The 25469-nt window shown below is 36.8% G+C and overlaps 1 protein-coding gene and 1 long non-coding RNA gene across 5 annotated transcripts in view; one reads left to right on the top strand and one right to left on the bottom strand.

Annotated features, from left to right (window-relative positions):
* Window positions 1-25469, bottom strand: part of LOC138727681 (uncharacterized) — a 58770-nt gene that overhangs the window by 15790 nt on the left and 17511 nt on the right. For both annotated transcript variants that reach the window (XR_011338597.1, XR_011338596.1), the window contains exon 2: window positions 10293-10364. This is a non-coding gene — a long non-coding RNA (uncharacterized lncRNA). The remainder of the gene's footprint in view (window positions 1-10292; window positions 10365-25469) is intronic.
* MRTFB (myocardin related transcription factor B) overlaps window positions 1-25469 on the top strand; it is a 64669-nt gene that overhangs the window by 25971 nt on the left and 13229 nt on the right. For all 3 annotated transcript variants that reach the window (XM_069870334.1, XM_069870332.1, XM_069870333.1), the window contains 8 exons: window positions 12529-12594; window positions 14384-14439; window positions 15010-15085; window positions 16088-16249; window positions 16793-16977; window positions 20965-21105; window positions 22590-22837; window positions 24415-24568. In XM_069870334.1, coding sequence (XP_069726435.1) covers window positions 12529-12594; window positions 14384-14439; window positions 15010-15085; window positions 16088-16249; window positions 16793-16977; window positions 20965-21105; window positions 22590-22837; window positions 24415-24568 — 1088 coding nt within the window. The remainder of the gene's footprint in view (window positions 1-12528; window positions 12595-14383; window positions 14440-15009; window positions 15086-16087; window positions 16250-16792; window positions 16978-20964; window positions 21106-22589; window positions 22838-24414; window positions 24569-25469) is intronic.

The following is a 25469-nucleotide window of genomic DNA, read 5'->3' as shown; positions in this document are numbered from 1 at the left end:
TAACATCCCAGGCTCTTTGCAGTTCAACTTCATCAATCAGAAACAAACTGCAGTTGTAGTAAGAAAAATTCCTCTCCTCTTAGAGCACTCTGCCTTGCTTTTACCCCAGGCATCTCTGTATTGTCTAGTGATTCTGTGACTGCTTCCTAGATGTTGTGGCAAGACTGCTGTTTTTCCACCTTCTACACGAGATCATGCCTTTCTTAGAATTTAGATGCTAGGTTTGGTTTGGGGGTTGGTTGGTTTGTTTGTTTCTAAACTTGGATCTTAATGATATTTAAAATACAAAAAGATAGCCCGTATTCATTATTAAATTCAGCAACTGACAGGTTATTTTAAAAAACCCATTAATTATCTCTAAGAAAGGGCTAGAGAAAGCACTGATTTTTATATAATCGATTAATACCAATGGTTTCTTATTGATTGGAAAGATGAATAATAGTAAGTTGAGGGTTGATGCATGTGGCTGTGGCTGAGTTCTGCTGCCTTTATAGCAGGAAAGTACTGATTGAGAGGCAGTGATCAAAGAGAAAGGGCCAACAGTGGCTTCCTTTTCGTGGTGTTTCCCTTGCAGCTCCAAACAGGCCCAGTTAAATGTGCTGCTGCTGCTAACTGTGAAGCTCTGTGGGGCAACAGGGAGCAAAGAAAGAAGGCAAGGAAGCTGGGAGGGACACAGGAGTAAGCACACTGTTGTGGCAAACACTGAAGGAAAAAAAAACCCAAACCCCCAAACTAAATAATCTAAGCCACCAAGAAATAAAGGGGAGAAAGATGTGAAAAAACTAGCACAGGTAGTGTAGGAGGGTTAGTAAGTAACCACAATAATCATTATTTTTGGTCTTCTTTAGATATGTCAGTTATGTAGAAAGTGGATGAAAGGATGTACATTACAACGATGAAGGTCTTTCAGAGTAGCAAAAACCCTGTAATTACGGGACACTCTCCCAGTCTAAATTAATGAATATTTTAGAGTTTAAATTATTCAATGCATATAAGAAGATATGATTGTTTTCCACAATCACTATGTTTGCATCCTTTTCTCCGTCTTAGTACCCGTTCTTCATTTTCACTCTTCCCCGGTGAGTATTGCGTATCCTTTTATGTCTTTTAAGTGTAGCAGCCCAATACAATAATAAACCTCTTTTGGAGAGTATGAATGACTACAGGATCTCCTCTTCCAGCCTTTCCTGTTTCTGAAGCTTAGAAAAATCAAGCATTTTCTTTCTTGTAGTATATAAAATGAGTTCTTGAAAACAGTGCAAATCTGCTTGATTTGCACCTAGAGATTCTAAAACAGAGCTTCAACTTTTCAGTTAATAATGTTTGGAAATGTGTAGTTCAAGTATTTGGTAGATTTTTTAAAAGTTAATTGCGGTTAATTTCACCCTCTTTAAATAACACTATAAGTAACATGAAAACACTTTTACAGAACAGTATATTCTAACATAGGTTGTGGCATTCTGTCTGTTCCCCGCCCCCCCCCCACTTTCTTTTTCCTTTAATCCAAATGGTGATGTGGCTGGTTTTGCCACTTGAATCATCAACCCTTATTTGTTAGGATACAAAAATACTTATTAATAGCATCTGTGAATGGTTAAAACTGCAAAAATTAAAAATGTCATTCTGCTGGCAAACACAAATGATGTACGTAGATGTCGAGTTGTTCAGAAGGTGCTGCAGCCTTTGCTTCATAAGCTGTTTTGCACAGGATTGATAAAACTAGAAGTCCTGAGATAGCACAGTGTGCTTATTTCAGCAATGAGCACCTACTAAGAATTGTTAGGTGCAGTTCTTTATTTGCTTACTTCTTTATAAGGTAAGAAACTCTTGATAAAAACGCACATCCTAATGTTGTATTCAGCAAGTTAATAGTAAGGGCATTGGAAGGTTAGATAACAAGGATGATTTCTTTTCTTTGCTTAGGCTAACAAATGCTCTTAAAAGATAGATATTATAACATCCCATAGCACAGGAGGAAATCCGCTCAATTACCCTACTTTCTTGTAAACAATTCATATGCTGTTGTTACGTATTGTCTATTCTGTGGAAGCACTTCTTAATTTTATCTGGTTTGTTTACCTCTGGTATGAGCAAGGATACTGTTTGGCTCTGAAGTTCCCCATTTAGTGCTAATGAAACAGGTTTTTCAGAAGTCCATCTGGTGTTGACTTCTGATGTCAAATGAGTGGCCAAAACATTTAGAAAATTCAAGTGAAAGCCTTAAATTAAATCAGGGCATCATTGTGCATCCAGTGAGTAAGAAAGAGTTAATATCATCAACAATGCATATATTAGGAATTAGGAATATATTTAGGCTGCATATTAGAAGGTTTCTAACTGAGGAGTGAATTTAGGAACTCTTGCCTTGCACCCTGAATTGTTTTAATATAAAGATTGATGAGCTCCTGCAACACACTACGATTGTGCAGAACTCCTGAAGACACAGTATTGGAGAAACAAATCAGTATGGTGCCATCTGAGATGTAAAAGGAGATTGGGTCCCTGGTTTTTTGGTTTTTGCACTGTATTTTTCATCTGTTAATCTGAGCTTCAAAGTTATCAGTTTCCTGCAGGTTACTGTAAGGAAAAAAACCTAACCAGGAAGGAAATTTTCTTTCCATCTTGAAGCATAATTTCTTTTCTGGATTTGTAATGCTTTTTAATTTTACTATCTTGTGAGGAACTGGAGACTGGCAAGTGCTAGAAAAATGATATAGGGTGGAGTGCATGAAGCATGGGGATTTCTCAGGTGCTTGCTGGAAATGTGTTTATGCTGCCTGGTTAATAGATTACCAGATTTAGTCAGGAAGGATTTCTTCTCTTCCTCCCTTGCAATCAAATCAATATTGCATGAGAATTTTTTATTTAACAGATTTCCTGCTGTTGCTGGCATGTTGAGTGATACTCTTGACCTCTACCGCTCTCCTGCGGCAGCACATTAGACTTCAGATTCTGCTGTTGGTTTGCTGGGTTTGTTTTGTTGGTTTGTTTTTAATGCTTTAAGCTTTGCTATATGGTGTTCAGGGGTATGTTAATGACCCCTTATCAGTGGCAGTCTGTCAGGTGTGGGTTTTTAGACACAGATAAGGAGGGAAAAATACTGAAAAAAGTATTATTCCTATCATCTTAGCTAATAAAGGAAACACTATAAAGTCAGTGTACCGATCCTGTGAGGCTGTGTTCAAATTTGTAACTTTAGTATAAACACTCTTTAATGACAGTGGGATAGCTGTATGTCTTAAAAGTAAATAGACACTTATTCCACAAAATTTTCTTCTTCAGTATAGCACTTAAGGGAATAATAAACATATGGTAATGCTATTATCATAAGCACTGCTTAAATACTTCAATAAACCAAGGCAACAATGTAGAAATTTGATCTTGTATGCAACCTGTACACAATTAGAGGATGCAGTGACTAGCCAAGAGTTCTAAGGAAGCTTGCTATAGCAACAATGAGATTTCTTAAAGATTTTATAAAAGGCCAGGATTAAGACTGCTGCTGCCAAAAGTAGGTGTAGTCTCATCCTGCTTACTGCCAGCCTGTTTCTTTTACATTAGTAATTACACAACCCTGAAGTGAATAGGATCAGTGAACAGGCATTACTGAAGACCATTTATTTCAGTAGTGTTAACTTTCAGCCCAGTCAGAGCACTGACCTGGCAGGCTGCATCTTTGCCAGTGTTGATGCAACGGAAGCAGCTGGGGTTGGAGGGAGGAAGGGACCACTGTCTTTTCATGAGTAAACCTGTCTTAAATCACATTAAGGTCTGAAACCACAGTCTGTTTTGCTCTTACACTGGGGGTTTCTTCTTCCTTTCACAGAACATGCAACGAAGTATCTGTGTACCTCAGCATTTTTAAGGCAAACTCCTTAATGCAGCAACTTCACTGTCACTGCAGGCAATTTGACTCATCCATCCTTCGGCAGAAATCTGATGTTGTTGTCTACACAGCAGAGCTGTGACAATGCCACTGCTTATACCCCAGTTTGCAGTCAGGCATCTTCGTGTAAATCCACCTTCCTCAGTGTTTTGAATTAATGTGTAATCTCATGACTTGTAGGATCTGCTTGTGTATGCATTTTGTTTGCCAGTTCTCCTGTGCCTAGCAAAAGCACGGAAAATGGAGGTAGTACCTCCTCGAGAGGGCCTGGCTGGAGATCATCTGTCATCATTCAGTGTAATGTGCTCCACATTATCACAGAAAGTCTGTAGCAGATGCAGAATTTGAAACAGAGTTTCACAAGTCCCTTGACAGAACCCTTCTTGGCCAATAGTGGTATTGGAGGAAATGCAAATTATTTTTTTAAAAATGAGGAGACTAAGCAGGGGAATACTTGCAGATTTAGAAAATGCTATTATTATTAATATACTTAAGGTTTGCAATTTCACAGGATACTTGAAATGTAAGCTTTTCTTTATTCAGACTTCCCACCCAAGATAGGAATGATTTTCCTCATTTTAAAGATTTAAAAAGAATTGTGAAAAGTATAGGGTTTGCTTTTTACGTACACGGTATAGACATTCATCTCAGCAGACATTTCAGTAATTTGAAGGTTCGTGTATGTTCTGGCTCATTTCTAAGCAACGTGTTCCATAGCACTAGGATACAATACAGATTGTCCTATATCCTAATCATTTAAGCTTCTCAACTGATGATATTGTTATGCTTCATATTTTTGTTTTAAATGTTAAGTTTGCATTTAGCTATCTTTGCCATCTAGCTTTTCATTTTCTGCTTTCAGTATGATGACGGTACTTCTGGAAACAGTTATGTGTACATTATTACTCGCTGACAAATGCTTTAAGTCACAGTGGTACTGTTTAAAAGATTTGGAGGTCCTGCAGCATTTCCCTCCAGAATTTTGAAGTGTCCCTCAGTGATCTCTGCTCACATGCTTTACATTTATCCAGAACATTTCTAAGCTGAAATGATATTATGAATAATGGCTTAAAATTACCATGCTTCAGAGGCTGTTTCACTTTTCTTCATTATTTTGGATATAGTCTTCGCACAAGAATCACATACACAATAATGGAAGAAAAGAATATTAGAAGTATATAAAAATAAATAAGGGATTTTTTTATAAGGACAAATAAAATAAGTAAACTATGTTCCTTTTTTAAATGACACAGTGGCATACCTGAAAGTTTTGAAGACTGAACGCAATATGACATAGTCATGTTTAGGTGATGTCCGATTGCTTTAATAATGCATTATTTTTATTTTAACATTGGAAGAATTTAAGATATTATATGACTCCCTTCAGACTGATGAGAAGTTAGTATCACAATTTTAAATGCATTTTATCTTTAAAATGCTGTACAACTCATTTAGAATCACTTCCAACGAATTATAGGTAGCTAAGTATTTTCATGGCTTCTCCCTCTCCTTCCTTCCTTCTTTGACGTATCATATCAATGAAAAAATGCTACATTACAAAATTTCAGACGTGGAATGAGTAATGCCTGGTGCAAACTAGCTAACATGTTCCATAACCTTCTTGAAGTATGTACCTTGCCTGTCACCTGCTCACTCTTTTACTTCTATACAAACCTTCAGTTTATTAAATTTTCGGTTTTATTCACAGAAATCAAATATTAGTTGAAAAGATAAACAATTTTTTGTCTCAATAAAGCATTTAATGAATTATAAATAGAGTACACCACCATCTAGAGATGAGGAAGAAAATCACATCTCAGGAGAAAGCAACTCTGAAAAATTGCTTAGCCTAAGTTATGCTCTTTAGAAAATGTCACATGGTGTTTCAGGGTGCAAGGGTAACCACTGAAAGAGTTAAGAACTTGGCACCCAATTTCTGCAGTTCTGTAACTACCATCCTGTGCTGTGAGATTGATCTAGAATTCTAATACAAAGATGAGGTTCACATCACTTAAGATCGGATGAGAGATTTTCTCCTATATTACTGCCACCTTGCTGTTCTTGTCCTTGTATTAATGCTGTAGTCCTGGTGCCAAATAGTTAGGAATTACTTCAGATCAAGGGTACAATGGAATATTTCATCTCCTGCAGCAGTGCTTCACTGCAGCTAGAACGTCTGTTGGTAACATCTCTTGCTCTATGTTTCAGCCTCAACATGTTAGAGATCTTGGCTGCACAAAAGCTGGTTTAAGCTGGCAGAAAGAAATGGAGGCTTTCCGTGTAACAGCTTTTAAATTAAAGGAAAGAGCCCTGTTCCCAGTGCTGTCGGTTTCCATGGCAGCCAGCCTAGCAGCCTGCACTGGAGTTTCTACCGCTCTTGGAAATTTCCAAGGGAGTATGCAGGAATGTTGGACATCATATTTTCCCATTTTTACTTGCAGTTTTAAGGGCTTAAATAGCTAATATCCACTGGATTTTAACTTTGGAAGAAACAATAGTTTATTATGTAAAGAACACAAAAAATCCTAATGCATTATTTTTCTTGTTGCTGTCATTTGAACGAACTGTATGCTAAGAAACCCCTTCTGAATGGTTTCATGTCCATTTAATCTGTGTAATTGTTAAATATCAACAGCCATTTGCTGTCTCATAGTACCTGCAATAAAAAGATAAAATTTAAATATGATTTAAAATTAATAGGATATGTAATTAACTATGTTAGATGGGGAGTTATTAGGGCTGGAACCATGCACAGTATGAGTTCTGGGTTTTGTCAAGACAAGAAGCAGCGGTGAAAGCCTGTCCATCAGTGTAGATAGTACCGTTCCTGCAGGACAACTATCAATTTATTTTTGGCCTCTTTACATTCCAGTGCTGGTGACTATATAGCACTGTGCTGAGACATCTTTTCCATAGGATGCAGATTTCTAACAGAAATCACTTGCCCAACTTTGATAATAGCTATTTGTTCTAAGTGGTTCAATAATATACTGTCCCATTCACACCAAGTAAGACCCAATGGGACTGCTCTCATTTCTTACGTTTCAATATCTTACATAGAACATGATGTGCACTTGCTTGAGTGCCTAATTGTGCCAGCTTTCTTGCATTCAAACCAGCATAGTGCTTCAGCAAGCTATGGAGGATCTGCTTGTTTTGGTCGTTCTTAATCTTTGTGCCCCTTCAGGGCACAGTATATGTGAACCTGAACAGTACTCTCTGTTTGAAAACAGAGGCCATGAACTTTATAAAATGTACTTCTAAATAGAAGTACGTTTCAAAACAAAAGTGCATTGGTTAACAGATAACCGCTCCTTTTTGTACCATCATCTCCATTCCCTTGCATATAGAAGTGTCGATTCCCTGGTATGCTAACACTGGAAGAAAAACTATAACAGTGGGAGCACCAGCCTCTGGCACTCAGGTTTTCAAGTGGTGCAAAATCTGTACCTCCAGTGAAGTCAGAAGACTTCTGCCTTTATGAGAGTCAGATAACTAGATTTTCGTATTGTGAGGAGGGACTGTGTTTTTTGGTTTTGTCACTAAGTATTAAGTAAGCAATCTAAGATTTAATTTTCACTTTATTGACTGAAGAAAAAACATAGAAATTTTGGAATCTTTGTACATGGGGATAAAGCGTTAATTTTAATATCATACACTGCCTTGCAAGTAGAAAAGAATACTCTCCTTCCCTCTTAGCTCAGTCGAAACAGGAGTTGGACTGACCTCTCTGTGCATGGCTTGTATTCAGAAGGAGTTCAAAGACAATTTCTTAGAGTTGCAGTGGCGTGAAGGGGGATTCCTGACAGATAACATGAGCTGCAAAGTATTTGTGCCGTCTTTTAGCAACTAGATTTGCTGAGTGGCATCAACATAACCCTTCTTTTACACATACACTTGAAATATGAGGAAGGTATTACTGGCATTAATAGCGTATTAACATACCTAAATCTTTGTCATTTCTAGAACTTTAATTTGGAGATCATCATTTATGATTTCAGATGTTATGCAAGTAACTGCCTGATTTTAAAAGTGTAAAGGTGAGAGGTAAACTACGGGGCAACAAGCTTAATGGATTTACCCCAATAAAAACACTCTGTTAACACAGTGTTAGAGCAAGTACCACCCCATGGGGACTTTTTTGTAGTGCCTCATGTGATTTGAATTTTCCCTTCCCCAGATTCCGTGGTTTGTCTGTAAACAGTTCTTTGTTAACAAAGAGGGGGAAGAAAAAAAAAAAAAAACAAAAAAAGCCCCCAACCAACCCCTCCTCCCCAAAACCCTCCAAATGCTCAAAACATTTGTACAGCGAGTAACTTTGGCTAATGCCTCTGGTTTGTAGAGTTTTTGGAAGCTATGTCTTATCTCATCCATCCTTATTAGATTTACTGCAGTATGCCTGTCTGCTCTTGACACGCAGACCTATAAGCCATATATCCACTTTGACAAGATGTAGCTATGCAACTCATGTACAGGTGCTGCTATTTCTTCCTTAGAAACACATCTGCTTTTTACATTTTACCGCTCTCAGGGCTAAAAGTATTTTAGATGCTTGTGCCTTTTATTGAGATACAAATATTAGGTTTTCTCCTGATCCATTTGTGAAAGTTTGGGGGTTTTTTTCAGTTTTTCAACTTTTAAAAATGATGTATTTATATTTTTTTATTCACAATTACTTTCTATTTAGAAACTTTCTTTTCCTTAATAATGCATTCAACTGCTCAATATTTATTTAAAAAAAAAAAAAATTCAGACACTGACCTTCTTCAATGATTACCTTACAACATCTTTCTAACTATTAATCATCTCTTCTTTAGTGTTCCCCCTGCAGAGCACTATTAGTCACGCTACAGGCTGTCCTTTCTTTACTAAGTAATGTATAAGTTCCTGACAACTTGAAATTCATCTCTTATTTGGTTTGTGATGCCCAGTGTAGGTTAGCAGATGATAGGTAGGCAGAGACTGTTATGAGAGACAGTTAGGTATTTGTTACATATATATTTGCTAAAAACACTGAAGCTTCACACCTGAGCCCATCTCATTTATGTGCAGGTACATTCTCACTGATCTTATCAGCCTTCTGCTATAGTCCATGGTGTATTCTCTTCTAAGAGAATACATTGTTTAGGATATGGATCAGTTTATACTTTTTCTGCAAAGAGTAAGCCAAATATCTGATCGTAATTGAAACCACAAATCATAGATATACATAAATTACATAGCAGGGCTTTCCATCATCTGCATTTGGAATTAATGTTCATTAAAGAATTAGTTGAAGCCAGTGGGAAAATAAAAGATAAGCTACGTATAGCCTTACCACTACTTTTTGCTGAATAGAATCATAGAATCACCAGGTTGGAAGAGACCCACTGGATCATCAAGTCCAACCATTCCCACCAATCTCTAAACCATGCCCCTCAGCACCTCATCCACCCGCACCTTAAACACCTCCAGGGAAGGCGAGTCAACCCCCTCCCTGGGCAGATCATTCCATTGCCTAATGACCCTTTCTGTGAAGAATTTTTTCCTTATGTCGAGCCTGAACCTCCCCTGGTGGAGCTTGAGGCCATTGCCCCTTGTCCTGTCACTTGGGAGAAAAGCCCAGCTCCCTCCTCTCTACAACCTCCTTTCAAGCAGTTGTAGAGAGCAATAAGGTCTCCACTCAGCCTCCTCTTCTCCAGATGGATTTATTCTAGTCTCCCTCCTCCATTTCCTGGGTGAATCCTACCTGTCACGACCATGGCTGAGCAGCATTCATTTTCACAAACTGACAGCAATTGCATCAGCCACAAGAGTAGGTAACATCCACTGGGGTATGCTGTTACAGCGTCGATGTTTCCCTGGTGTAGGGCTGTGCGTGAGGGTGATGTCAGAAGAAGGCACAGCCTTTGCCCCTGACACACCACTGGACAGCACAGACAGGGAACCCCATCGCGCTCAACAAGTCGATACCAGGGCACTCACAGTGTTCAAAGTGTCTTCCCCTTTGGACACACACGCTGTGTTCCTGACGCTTCCGTGTCAGTAGTGCAGTTGCAAGAGGGTTCAAAACAGGACCTTGACACATATCTTTGGCATGCTTTTTAGGGTGTTTTTGTTAGTGGGGTGGATGTTTTTTGATTTTCCCGCTTCTGTTTACTAATATCTGAAAGTGCCATACTAGCAATGCTTAGGTAGCCACCGCTGAACTAGCTGCACCTAATAAAGGCGTTTTATGATAAAGCTCATTAAAAAAAGAAAGTTGGAGTGAAAAGCATATTAGAAATGAGAAACATTTTTTCTTCATAGATGACGTATATCAGTGATAGCATTCCTACACCTGTTGTGATATTACCCGCATTTGCTTGTTGATCCATTGTGTTCCAGGTGATGGAATTGAAAGAAATAGTAATTCTGATTTACTCACTGTGTCTGACAACATATACCAGCTTTGCCGTGGACGTAACTGATGTTGGAGCACGCCATTTTTCTTGAAGACCTTGAGCATGAAATAGAGAGACGTACATTTTAAGACTGATTTGTAAATAGGTAAAAGATTTGGCAGACACATTTGCAGTGCCTTTAGTGTTCTCAAAAAGCCCAATTTAAACACAGTGTATATTCGTACCAAATACAGCTGTAGAGCATAGATAGGATTCCGGCCCAGAGCAGGATGTGCTTTTCAACCATTTACACAACTTCCTAGTTGTGCAAAAGGAAGCATAGTTTGAGCAAAGAATAGAAGAAAGTCAAGTTTTGATCTACTCAAGACCAAAAATATTGGGTCTGAAATACAGTAGGCTTGCTATGCTCCTTAACTGACTGTCACATAATTTGGATAGGTAAAACTTACTTAATATTTTTTAAGGGACTGCCCATTTGGTTTTAAGAATCGTAGAATCATTAAGGGTGGAAAAGAACTCAAAGATCATCGGTTCCAAGTGTCAGCCCAACACCACTGTGCCTACTAAACCATGTCCTGAAGTGCCACATATGCACGCTTTCTGAACACCTCCAGGGATGGTGACTCCACCGCTTCCCTGGCCAGCCTGTTCCAATGCTTCACTGCTCTTTCCATCCATTGACTTTCCATCAATTTACATTTTACTGTTGTTACTTTCGCCTTTTACAGTCTCTGACCTTTGTAATACTGTGTAACAATATTGTAAAGTCTGAACAGAACTGCTGTTCCACAGCCCTGAAATGTTTGTATTAAAATTCTCCACGTTTGTGTGACACAAGAAAATAATGTCCTTGTTTTCAGGACTTGCTATTCCCGGTTATAATGCTTTAGCCAGAAGAGTATCCTTCCTGTACTGTAGAACAGGAAATAAGCCACTTCCTTTTAAATTCAGAAAACAACGAACTTTGTCCTTAGTCTAATTTATTAGGAATTGCATTCATTTTGGTGTTTTTGACAATGCATTAGTTTGTTTTGCTTCCTTGGGAAATACAATGGGAACAGCATGTCGTAATCATACACCCATAATAAGCTATCAGGGAACAATTTAAGAATGTAAATAGTGCATCTTTAATTTGTTTCTTTCTTGGCCAAGCATCTTAACCATCTCTTGTTCAGAAGATGAAATTTCACGTTAACGGCTGTATATGTCTAAGAAATAATGCAGCACTATGATAAATTGATACAGAAACAAGGGGAAAGGAACAATAGAAGAAACAAACAACTATTTTTTTTACTTTTTTTTTTTCTGGGAACAAAATTTTACAAAAATGCCCTAATCTTTGAAAGTATGAGGCCCTTCTGTCTATGCCCTCCCTGAGGTTTTGTGCAGTTCTTGGTATAGTATTTTGTGTCACATTGTTTATTCTTAACAGTAACAATAAGATGAGAACCTTTGTCCATTTTATTAAATTTAACAAAACATAACTTAACTCTGAAACTGTGAACATTCTCCAAATATGACAGTACTGGATTTATTTGGTCCTTCAAATAATTATGATAACACATATCTCTATCAGGAAAACAGTATTTTCTGATGTTCAGAGAAAGGATAAGGGCTGTTTCTGATAGTATCGCTTTTTTTGTTTTTCTTGGTTAAAAGAGGTAAAATCTTCCTTCTCTTCAGTTTCTTGTGTTTCAGTCAGATTTATCTAAATGTATGATCACCTTTTCTATCTAAAATAATAGTCTTAAGGAAGAAACATCAACCAAACAGAACCGTCCTTTTAAAATGTTCTGTGCACATAATTTCGATTTCGTCATAGCACAGTCATGTAAGATTGATTTAAGACATACAAGAAGGCTACATAATCACTATGCATTGCAGTTTCTAGTATAAGCTTTTTATACCTCGCTATGTTTTCTTGAATCCGTTATCTCTGAGTAATGTCACAAGGGGAGAAAAAATGCCTAGATATAGATGTACAGGGAAAGTGGATGTACATATGAAATACACTCTGTTTATCAGATGTGACCAAAAAGCACCAAATTCCAATAGAACTAGGGACTGGAAGCAATCGCTCCAAACTCTGTTCATACCAAATGATCCTAAATGATAGGTGTCTTGGAGGTTACCATCAGGTCTCAATACATATAGAAAAAATATTTCCATTGTTAAAATGCTTGATTTCCGTTGAATGGATTTTTGTCCAAGAGGGCTGGTATGCTTACATCTGAGTGACTGGTTGTTTTCTTTTGTCAGTACTTCAGCTGAGGCTACAGCAGAGACGGACGCGAGAACAGCTGGTGGACCAGGGCATCATGCCACGTAAGACTTTATTTCTAGTAATTTCTATTGCTATACTGTATTAACAATGAGCTGAATATGTACAATAATGAAGATAAATGTTTCTGAAAAGGCTTGTGGGATCATTTTGGTAGTCTAAATGAGCGTTAAGTAAATTCATCGAGCGTGCCTAATGTTTCGGTTAAAATAGCCATTGTGATGAAAACAGAAGGATTTGCAGACATAGTCTGATTCTCCTCTTATTTTCGCTCTTTAAATTGTGAGTGGACATCGTAACAAAGCCAGCAATCTTTAAAGAGTAGGATGGCAAGGGCTGCCAGACAAAAACAAAGGGGACAGACACTGTGACTCATGCACCAACAGACGTGTCTCCTGTGTCAAACCTTGCACAATGGTGGCTGTAATGTTACAGGACGTGAGGCAGTGGACTTGGCTGGGCATCGTACACTGGACTGTGTGCCCTAATGCAGAAGCTTCTGTGCCTAGGCCTTTCATTCTGACATGCTTTATACAATTGTACTTTGTTGCCAGAGTTCGTTTTCTCCTTTATTGATTTTAGTCTGTCAGAGATGATAGTTGTTTCAGCAGCAGTATTTATGCTACCTAAAATCAATTTAGGAATCACAAGAGGGTCCTCCTGAACACAGATATTTAGTGGCCTGGAATTCCAAAGGAGTTACCTTCTTCCTTAGAGATGTTTTGTTGTTCCTCCACTTGGGTTCCCAATGACTATGTTAATTGTTTACTATAATAACTTCTGACTTGTTTTGAAGATCAGCTTGGGCTTAGAATAAGGCGTGCACAGAAAACCAATGAGAATCCCTAAGTGGACAGTGTGGGATGAGACTGAGTTCTAGATAATGGGTCCAAGTAGATTAAAGATTGAACTGTGAAAAGTCATTTTTCTTAAAACAAACAAAACCCCCGGCCATTGACAACCTATCAAAATTATGTTAAGCTGTTATAAATAGCCCAGTCTGCAATGGTGAATCCTTGCTTGAAAGCACAGTATCTTAAAGCTAATCTGGTTTTGAAGGTTTCTGAGTACGCAGCAGACTTCAGATTGTTTTGCTAAAGCCTCTTCACTTTACTGGGCCTGTAGTGCCAGTTATCTTCAGGAATGGAATATCTGTTTCTTTTTGAGTGAAACCTGGGGAAAACACCTCTAAACTGTCAAAAACTGTTAAAGATTTTGGTTTGCAGTATCTTATTTCTGCCAAAAGTGTCGCAAATAAGATGGATTGTGTCTGCTGCCATTTCACTACCTTTCAACGACGAAGTGTTCTACAGTTCATATTATTTCTAGTTGAATAGTGGATTTTGTTCTTTTGGGACTATTTAGTAGCTAACCATAATTCTGTTTTCTAATCCAAACATTTGGGTCTTCTACAAGTCTTTTTTAAAAGTCAGCACAAATAGTTCTTGAGGGACCATCAGTTTTTCTCTGGTAACAGCAAGTATGAGGTATAGACAGATTTTAATTACAGTGGAATAAATGAATCGGTATTTTGGTATTCTGAACATTACCTTATAAAATATCTTCTGTGGAACAGTACTGGTAAATAGAAACAGTGAAAAAGTTAACTGTTGCATGATAATAGCTGTAGAAATCCAGTGTTCCAACTGTTTGTTCAGAAATGTTGCTCATCTCCATTAAATACACTTAAGCATAACTAGTGTGAGTCGAATGTAAGCCAAATCAGATGCAAACATGACCCTGAGATGGTTTTAAACACCCATTCAAACATACTGATTAGGGTATTTCTTTTGAAAATCACTTCTCAATTTAACTCTTACTCTCCCTCCACAGCTTTGAAAAGTCCAGCTGCATTCCATGAGCAGATAAAGAGTCTGGAGCGAGCCAGGGTAAAGCACTTTGTGGAAACTTGTTATTAACATCTGGAAATGGATAGTCAGTTGCACGCGATACTAAATTCTCTGAGCACATGAACAAATTATATCCATTTCAGTAATAACATGTACTTTTATCTTGGAAGAATCTGTTAAAATAAAATATGCATGTCAAATCCGAGAGGAATGTTCTTAACCTTTTGCAAACCAAGATGGGGGGGATAAACTTCTGGTCATAACATAGTACATAGGTACCTCAGTTAAGGATGGGATACTCGGATAAACTACGCTTATGCAATATTTCTGCAGCAAACCTATACTATAATGATTTTGTGTGGTGGTATGGGATCAAAACCAGAAACATTCCCAACTTGTTTGGGAAAGACAGAAATTCATTAGCTCTGCTTAACTGATAGAAAAACAGAACAAACCAAACCCCTTTACTGTCCATGTTCTAACAGTATTGTACACCTATCTGAACGCAACTGCAAATATTCAGATATTGACTGAACATCAGCAATTTATCAAAGTACTTGGATTTTCCTAGTCAACAATAGTTAATGCTATTTCCTCATTTCTTTAAAGACTGAAAATTTTTTGAAGCACAAGATTCGCAGCAGGCCGGACCGATCTGAGCTGGTCAGAATGCACATTCTTGAAGGTACGTACCCAGCTGTGCTTACCTTGTTAGCTGCTATTAGAGGGAACTTCTGTCATGCACTCAGTTTCCTGACTAAGTTAGGCTTTGATATCAATTATTTCTAAAGGTTTACATGCTCTATTTCTCCACTTCTACAACATCTGTTGTAATCTGTATTCTAAATCCATATAATAATAGTTCTATCTAAGGCAGTGAAAGTCTTCTCGAATGTGTATTTGGTTGCAAGAGCATATTGCTTTTATTCTATAAGGGTAATTATACTGTGGTGTAGGTACATGTACTGCATATATTGCTTCAATTTCTACTTATACCCTAAAATAACCCAACAGCCTTGTACTTCCCCACTCCAATCAATTTTTAATAAACTTGCCTTTTACCTTGTCTTATTATTTTCCTTGTTGCTTGGGTCATTTAAAACAATAGTCTTTTAATGAATGGGGCTGTATTAATGTGTTTCACCATAATCCAAGTCAATTTGATGTTTGGTTACTAAATCCAGGCAGGAGTCTCCACATTGATAGATCACATCCATATTGACAGGCTATCGCCATACTTTCTTTGAAATACAATTTTGAAGACTGACATATATGCTACAGGCTATTTTTAAAGGTAAACTTTTTAAGATGTTTGTCAAGAGAGAATCCAAAAATTAATAGAATTATGAAACCTTTACCGTAGTTCACACTGGTAAACCATTAGAGCAGCAAATGCTATCTTTGGATTATAATTAGTGCTTTTTATTTTCTATTCCCTGCTTTACCGTTGGACATGATACAAATGTTTACCAAAAGTATAACTGCCATTAAAAAAGAGCTTATAGTTGCAGAAAAACATGATCACGGGGATGAACAATCTTTTTTTGCTTACTAGTTTGAAAATTTTTAAAACACTTGCCTGCTTATGATAAAAGTGGAATGGTTGTTACAAAAGCAAGACAATGTTTTTTGTCATGAAGTTGGAGAAAAGATGTAACAAAGTAATTAAATTAATTCCTCTTTTTAGAGACCTTTGCGGAGCCTTCACTACAGGCCACTCAGATGAAACTGAAGAGAGCTCGGTTGGCAGATGATCTGAATGAGAAGATTGCTCAGAGGCCTGGCCCTATGGAACTTGTAGAAAAAAATATTCTTCCTGTAGACTCCAGTGTTAAAGAAGCTATGATAGGCAAGTAGGAGTCCCACTGCTTCTATCTGTTATCTGTATAGCATTGTGGAAAATAATAATTTAACTCTCGAGGGTGAAGTTCACGAGAAGAAAACATATTCAAACTTTATTACTGCTTATTCTTTCACCTTCTGAGTCCTAAACTCAGTCATCATTTAATTGAAGTTACCCTGTTTTTATTTGAAACTAAGTTAGAATTGTAGAGTTGGAGTATAATACTGTCTTTGTAAAGACTTGTTTCTTAATAGGAATTATTACAGAATATACAAATGTGGTCATTACTCAGTCTGTCATAGGTGTCTGTGTGCACTCCACATATGTTGAACATACCTTTTAATCTCTTACTAAAAAACCTTGTGCTGTGCACTTAGTTTTATCGATTTCTTGAATATGATTTAATATGGCTATCACTATATTAAAACACACAATAAATACTTAGGTACCATATGTTTAGAGTGTGCTGAAAAGTGATCATTTTCCAGCAATTAGCTAACTCTGCCACCAATGTCTACGTTTAATCTGTTTACTTTGTAAACATTCTAGCAGTTGGACAAGAGAATTATCCTCAGGCTTTGGATGATTATTCATTTGATGAAGACAGCAGTGATGCTTTATCACCAGATCAGCCAGCCAGCCAAGAATCCCAGGGTTCAGCAGCTTCCCCTGGTGAGCCAAAACCAAGTGACTCACCATCACCAACAACACCAAATGCTACTACATCAACACAGGTACAGTTTTTAAATGTTGAAACAAAATCTTCACAGTACGTTCTTTGGTCTGGAAATGGGGCATAGTTTCAAACGTAATTAATATATTTGCTGTCACAAAGGAGATTCTGGGACTCCCATTTTCTGTTCGTGAGTGTGTAGACTAGAACCCTGGTTTAGCTGTTGGCAATGATGAAATTCCCATAGATTGCAGTAAAGCCATAAATTCACTGAAATTCATTATGGCCCAGAGAAGAACTATAGCTTTTCCAGAAGTCACTTAAAAGGTTATATCCATGGTTTACTCCATCTGTTATTGATCACTTAATGTAATGGCCTCATTCTGGCCAAGGTCTTGAACTCGTTTAGGTCTTGAACTCCTTTAGAATTAAACTTCACTGAAACAAGAGTTGAAGTCAATGCCATTATCTCCAAAAAAGTTTGTTAAAAATACAATTTCCCACATAATTTAAATGTTCTCCCTATAGTTTCAAAATATTGTCTAAGGAATTTACGAGAAGTGAAAGAAATGAAAATAACCTTTATGCTGAAGTTTTTAGTATTTTCTCAAGTTACTTAAAAAAGAAAGAAAAGTAAGTCTGCCATGGCAGATAAAAAGTTGTCTTTATAGTAGAGCATTTAAATGCACAATGATTTCCAGGTTAATGTTGATCAACTGTAATCTATAATGCGTTTTTTTTCACGAGGACTTCCTAAGAGTCTTTCTTCCTCACTTTCTCCACTACGCAACGGAGAAAAACATGCATAACTTTGCAGTGCAAATTACTTCCATGCTTGTCTTTTTATTAATGCATTTCTTTTGAGAAATGCATTTATTTATTTATTTAAACTCTCAAGATCTGTAGCAAAGCTAGGGGCCTGTGCTGCAATTTATAAATTAAGACAGAACTGAATATTGAGTTTATACTGTGTAAAGTTACAAAAAATTGAACAGTTAAACCTGAGATAAATATTGTTCATGCTCCAAACACGTTGTTGTCTTAATGACCACGGACACTTCACAAATGAGTAGTTCAGGATCTGGAATCATTCTTTGGTTTCTTATCGATGTAGTAGATGGAAAAAATGTATTGCAAAGTTCATATTCAGAAACAATGCAAGACAGAAAGTACAGCACATAAAATTATTTCATTGTTCCCTAGCATATGGATTAAGATATGAATTGGGTTTCAGGCTGAGAGACTGTAATTTATATTGAATAAATTGAAAACAAACCACATGAAATTAGATAAAGAGTTAATTCCTAATGGAGAGTTAAATAAAAATACTCAAAGGAATACATGCCATAAACTTTTCAAGGGGGATGTATAACAGAAATATCTGATTGCAGCAACAAAATAACAGACCACTTGAACTTGATTGAAAAAGCACTTCAGATAGAACTTTAATCCTTTGGTTATGTATTTCATAACACATTATAGCTGCTCCTGTGCTCAGATTTAAAATGTGAAGCTGCTCTTCTGCTGAATAAAACAGACACTTGTTGTTCTTTTTGAAATAAAGAATAGCAGCACAGCACGTCTCCACAGGAGATGTGTCTGGGAAATTGCTCCTTCATTCTTTTAATTTCCTCTGACAAATTTTACATTTTATTGCGACATTAAATACAAAGAATGTTTTGAAAACAATGAAGTGCAGCCATAGTTCTTTTCAAGGCTTCCTCCTCCACACATTTCCAGGCCTCAGAGGATATAATATAACTTCGAGAACCTTCAGCTTTTGTTGACTGATTATCTAAAACTTGCTGGAACCTGATGTATTTGCATCTGGTAAGGATTAGGCATTTTAACCAGACCACTCTAAACAGACCAAATTGTGGTGTTCACAATTCCAAAGACATTAAACACTTATCTTCAAAACAGTTCCAGTATTTTCCTTGATAAGATGGAATGTAATGACTGTTTCCTTAATACATTCACTGTAGCTTGTTGACCTGCTAGATACTTGTTTGCAGTTAGAATAAAAGGTCCAGAGATCATATTATTTGTAACTGGACATGGAAGATTTGGTCAGAGGAAATAATCTTTATGTTATTTCTATGAAGTAATCAAGTTATGAACTTGAGACCTGTTAATTTAGTTTTTTGGATTTAAAAATTTATCAAGTAAATTATATGTATGGTTCATTACCTCTTCTAACATTTGCAGATAAAATTGGGAAGTCTGTGTAGAAAGCTTTGTATTCTGTGTGGCCGTTAATCCTTTGTAGTTCAGGATAACAACTAGTGTAAGAAGAAAGTGATTTTCTCAGTGGCAAGAGAAAAATGTTTTAACACCATGCATTTCAAGCAATATGAATTAAAGAGATGGGGATTATTTGGGGATTTTTTTTTAAAGTTATTAACTTTACCATTTTAAAGAGTATTTTTGTGCTGTCATTATGGAGTTGTTTTTCATACCCTTTAAAGAGTTGGTAAATAGTACGTTTGAAGTCAAGTTATTTGTTTGGATCAAGAAGGATCAGAATGATGAGTAGTAAAAGATTATGTAATAAATAAGCTGAAGCATCAAACATTGAGAAAGCTTTTCAGATGGGACTTTAGGAAAAGAAAATGTAAGAACCAGTGAAAATCATGAGACCATTAGAATTCTCATGTGCTTTATGGTAATATTGTACATGATACTTTAATTCAAAGACAAAGTGTTTTTTAAATGTTACGGTTATAACTAGAATAAGCCTTTAAACTTCATAGCTACAGCAGTGCAATATGTTGGAATACAGCATCCACAACACTTTTTTAAAGAGTAAGTCCCTCTAAAGTCCCCTGCCAATTCTTATGTAAGTCCAGTGAATAACAGATACTGTGTGGATATCGGATGCTTTCCAGAGCAAACACTTAGAAAGTTGGATATAAAAATAGAGGCATTTATATCTTTAGCCTGCCACCATAAACTGACACAGCCCCAAGACAGGCACATGTGCAATGTTTCAGAGACTAAGCATGGCATACTAAATCTTCCAGTTTAGTAAAGTAGTATCAGGAGCTTTTCCTCTGGATGGCTGCACTGCAGAAGGATCAAAACCCTTATACAGTTTTGAAAGGTTACAGCAAGCTAGCTATAGCTGCCTGTTGGTCAGTGACTGTTGGAGACACAGCAAAATATATCAAAGAAATGCAGAGATAGAAGGGAACATGATTTTAGAACAGAAGAAATTGATGTGACAAAGTTAAGCTCAGTGATGTTTGGTTATTATATGTAGGAACACTGGGGAATTTTCTTCTAGGTGTAGCGGTGCCAAGAAAAGAATAAAAAAATTCCCAAGCCTGTGTGGAGTTCAGTAAGTTTGTAGAAGAGATAAGATGTTTGTAGCAGCAAGAGAACAAACTCAGTAGGCTACTGGCTTGTACCTACACAGTAATCTAATTGTGCTGGTGGTCTAATACAGCAGAAATGCACCTCCTGGCACAGTCAGAGGTGTGCTTGCCATGAACGTACTCCAGGAAGCTGTCTTTTCAAAATGCATTTGCTCTGCTGCTGTGTGATCACTCTGAAACAGGAAGTTTGGTTTCCTATGTTGACATTTGACCTTCATGAAAGAGAGGCTTTTCTGACAGTTTGGGTGGCAAGATTCTCCTTGTGTGCACAAGATTCTGAAGAAGATTAAAGAAAAGTGTTAATGCTGGAAAAATATTTATTATGATAGAGTACAAAAATCGGTATTAAAATCAGTTACCGTTTTGGTGAAGCTAGAAGTAAATCCTGTTTTAGTAAAAACATATTTTGGATACATTTAGATGCAAACTAAGAAGCCAGAGTAAGAAAACGTTGATCTTATTTGCTGTATTTGAAGTGTGCCAAAGTGTGCCTTTATAGTATACTTGTAGACATGTACACGTAAGCATCCTGTTTTCACCAGTCCTCCTAAAAGTAATTTGTGAATTTGAAACGATAGTAAATTGTCTTAACCTTTTCACATTTTTTTTGATTATTCAGACAGTGGATGTTTTTAATGTTTCTCTTTTTCCTTATATTTTTTTAATACTAGTATCCACCTTTAACCTCTCCAGTTCCCGAATTTCTCAAAACTCCCTCTACAATCGAACAGCACATTACACGTTCTACTGCTACAACCACCCTGACCACAAATACTGTATCTGCAGCAAAGCCTGGGCCAACATTAGTAAAGGTAGGTGTCTGTAATAATGGCATCTGAGGACTGTGTTTGTAATCTGTGTCCTTTTCCAGTGCTATATTTAATGAAAAACTACACGAGTAACGTTATTGTGCCTGTAACTAGCAACAACTCTTATTACTGTTCAGGAGAACATACTAGGTTGCTGACTGAAAGTTTTTGTGTGCCAAGATAACCATAAACGCTTGTAGGGACTGGCTCATTATTTCAAGAGCTCCTTACAGTACAGTTGACAAAAAGTTTTCAAGCAGAATTACACATTACATTGCTATGGAAGTCATTAAGAAATAAGGAAAATATGTTTTTGCAAGATTGCATTTTTACTTCCTATTGGTGAATTAATCTTTTCTTATCTAGTTTTGCGTGAGGAATAATTTCATAGGAACAGAGGCAACCACATTCATAGTCTACCTGTAACCAAACTGGCAAATGGCATTTCTCCTTTTCTGCAACTGTTTTCTTAGTTCATGTATTGTATCAGCAGAATGCACTGTGTGAGAGAAGTTACTGTATCCTTGTATTTGAATATCAGAAGAACATACTCAATACGCTTTTCTGCACTGACCTAGCCAGCAGCATGGAAAACTTTTTCAAATACAGTTACAGAGGTGGTTGTGTTAGAAGATGTCTATAATATTTCATTTCAGTGACTTTGCCAAAGGTCTTCAGCTGTGTAATGATTATATGTACACAGACATCTACCTAACCAGGTGAAATTAATTCTCTGTTAAATTTAAAAGGATGACCTCTAATAGTCGATTTCTAGTATAAATTTGGCTATATCCACTGAAATCACTGGACTTGTACCAGCTTACTTTATGCAGGACCTTAATGACAAATTCAGATATCCCCCCCAGACCAGGCTATCTTTGTAATAAATGTGCATGGATAAACACATGATTTCTGCTTTGATACCTTCTGTATGATTAGGTAATTGCCTTCAACTTTTCACTCAAAATAATTGCAAAGAGCTTGTAAAGGAAGAGAGTTTTACCATATGTGCAGGTACTGCTAATAAGGGTGCTGCTGAAAGTTTCATAAGAGTAATCCTGTAATTTACAGGACTGCCCCATGTTTTTAAGATAGACCTGTATGTACTTCTAACCTGCAGGTGCTTCCAGATGGATTTTAACTTGTACAAAGTGCTAAGTGGCTTTGAACTTACCCGTTAAAGAAGAATGCCTCTTTGCAATGACAGCTTATGGCTAGCAGAATCCCTTAGCTTCATTTGTGCCATCATCACAAACTGTTTTGATGACCACTACTACGTATGCATGCTGTAAGCCTGCAGGAGTACATTAACTTTTCAAGGATGGCAAGCGATCCTTTTTGGCACATTTACAGGGATAACTGTATTCGGCAACCCTTTGCAGTAAATGCTTTATCTTTATGCTCTATGCTTTATCTTTGCGCCTTGCATAACTGCTTGTAAATGAGTATCTGTTACAGTTGTTTCAATCTTTTCCATCCATAAACAGCAAAGCCACCCAAAGAACCCAAATGACAAGCATCGGAGCAAGAAATGTAAAGAACCTAAACCAAGAGTGAAAAAATTGAAGTATCATCAATATATTCCACCTGATCAGAAAGGTGAGAAAAATGAGCCACAGATGGACTCCAACTATGCTCGTCTGCTACAACAGCAGCAACTGTTTTTGCAGCTGCAGATCCTGAGCCAACAGCAACAACACTACAACTACCAGACAATTCTACCTGCACCACTGAAGTATGTGAAGCATTGTTTGTGTCCTTTAAAGAGAAGATCAGTTACAGACTTAGTGCTTTAGAAGTACATGTATTTTGTAAATGTTAAGAGACGGCTGGAACCTAAGAAAATTTAAATGGCAATGTGCATCACTGTGGGTATTATTTGCCTCATTTAACAAGATGATGAGGTGGTTCTCTTGTTAAAAACCTCTTGAAGTCTGATAAGCCTTTCAGAGGTCGTAGTTATTTTTGTGACAAGGCAACAGAACCGCCTACCTGTCAGATGCAATTTTTCTGACTAGATGCATATTTGAAACTCAAAAGCATTGATGTGAAAGCAAGAAAATTTTGACACCTTTTTTGCTCAAATATGACATATACAGACAGAGCAGAAGAGAAGCTTACAGACAATGGCTTTTACAAAGACACATACTATTGTGTGTCTTTATTGCCTTTTTGCATCAGTTACACAGGCCACATTTTTGCAGTTTACAAATAAGAAGAATCAGTCATCTTAAATTAGGTAAAACTTGTATATTGTTTATATCCTCATCTCTAACACTCATATAAGTTCCTCATCAGTGTTGATCTTCAGCACTTTCAACAATGAGAAGTATACTTTCTGATTTATAGATAGAAGCAGACAGAAAAATAAATATTTAAAGAGTTGCCAGTATCCTATAGCAGAATGAAAAGGTGACTTTGTGCAGAGTTTCATTCTTACTATCTCAGACCAATCTTTTCCTAGAAGTGCTTACAGTGTAACATGCCACAGTCATGCAACCCTACATTCAAATGACTTTCAACTGTTAGGATTTATTTTGTTTCTGGGTTTTTTGTTGTTGTTGTTTTTTAATGAGTTTTCACTGAGTTATTTTTCCTCAGCAAGTGAGGCTAGAAAAGTTAAAGATACCATCTGTGGTTATATTTATAATTACCATGTATCCTAACATTTGGACTAGAGATGTTTCTGCCTGCTTACCCACGCTTCTTATGTTCCATTTACTGACATTTCAGAAACATTTTCTCATAAATCAGTTGAACAAAGTGTAAAATATGGCATTTTTCATTTTTTGCAATTATTTTGAGGTCCATGTTTGAGATTCTTCTTATGAGTACAGCTGATAAAAATGCATCATCTTCAGAAATACGTGCCTTTGCATCGTCCTTACATTTAACATTGGACATGTATGTATGTAGGGTTGATTATACAGTTGAACATTGTGCGGGTTCTTACTGATGTCAAATGAAAAAGTAACTAGCTGCCCTAGCTGATCAATAATTTGTACAAACTGATTCTGCAGTCGACAGTACCCTTCAGGGATACCATGACAATAATAAAAACTGTGAAGCATAAATCAGTACACTTAACTGAAGAGAAAATAACAAAGTAGTGTGTTGACATTTATGTCTTCCTCTCTATACTTATTTACTAAAAATATTTAATGGTAATGTCTTATGTTAACTATATTTTTTTAAAAGTAATATTTGTAAATTAACTTGGATAGACACTCGATTCAGAATCACAGCTTCCTGATTGAAAACATACTATAATTAGCACTGATGTTATTGTCCTCTTTTTTTTATCACTCAAAGGCCACTGAATGACAAACAGAGTAACAACGGGAATGCACCACTGAATACTTTGAGTAACAGTACACCAACATCAACTGCCAGTTCCCCAAGACAGAACAGCAGTATTCCTAGCCGGAAACCAGGACCTCTACCTTCAAGCTTGGATGACTTGAAGGTAAAATATAGGACGGATTTGTCCATTCCTGTGCATAGGTCATAACTTGCAAACTGGTATTATAAAGAATAAGCCCAGATATTATTCACCAATGAAAACCGTACTTTTCTCTTCACTATTTGGAATACGGTTGTCTGAGTTTTCATACAGAACTCTTGTGGACTAAATATTTGTTTTGATTTAGCCTCCTCACATGCATGTGTCCTAGAAATGACATTTTTTTCCCAAAGAATTAGAAGCAGCTGAGTAATTTCAGACAAATTGTATAGGTGCATAATTTGATACCTTGGATAAACTCTGAAGTGCCCTTTGTGTGAAATTTTAGCCCAGGTAGATATAAACACTAGAACAGTAATTTCCTTATGACAGTTTTGGTATGTAAATAACAAAGTTTAGTTAAGCAGTATAAGTTAAGAGAAGCCCTAACAGTAACATATTCAGAGAGGTCACTGCTATAAAGCCAACAGAAATAGCGCTAGTAAAAGAGAATAGAAAATACAAAATCTTACTGGAGTTCCAACACATCACCTGAAAACAAACTCTAAATTTCATAAAAGCTTCTTGAAGTTGTAAATAAGTGTGTGAAGTCTATTTAAACTGTAGTATAAGGGCATTGCATAGGATTTTCTTCCTTCAGAAATACATTACCAGAAATCAATACTGTGAGGGACCTAATGGAAACGAATCTGAAGAAGCTTGAAGGGGTTTAGATTCAGATTCGTTTAATAGCAACTATGTGAATGTACCAAACCTGAGCAGAGGAGTACAGACATCTAGTGGGCAGTTCATTCATTTCTCCCTTCCTTTACCAAGGTGTTGGGTTTCTGAGGAATGGGACTGATTATTTTTTTAGACTTGAAAGGATACAAAAGGGGTTGTATGATCAGATTCTCAAGATGCT

This window comes from Phaenicophaeus curvirostris, chromosome 16 (genome assembly GCF_032191515.1).
Source record: "Phaenicophaeus curvirostris isolate KB17595 chromosome 16, BPBGC_Pcur_1.0, whole genome shotgun sequence".
NCBI classification, from domain to species: domain Eukaryota; kingdom Metazoa; phylum Chordata; class Aves; order Cuculiformes; family Cuculidae; genus Phaenicophaeus; species Phaenicophaeus curvirostris.
Note: the sequence above shows the minus strand (reverse complement) of the source record. Positions and strands in the feature narration are given on the sequence as shown.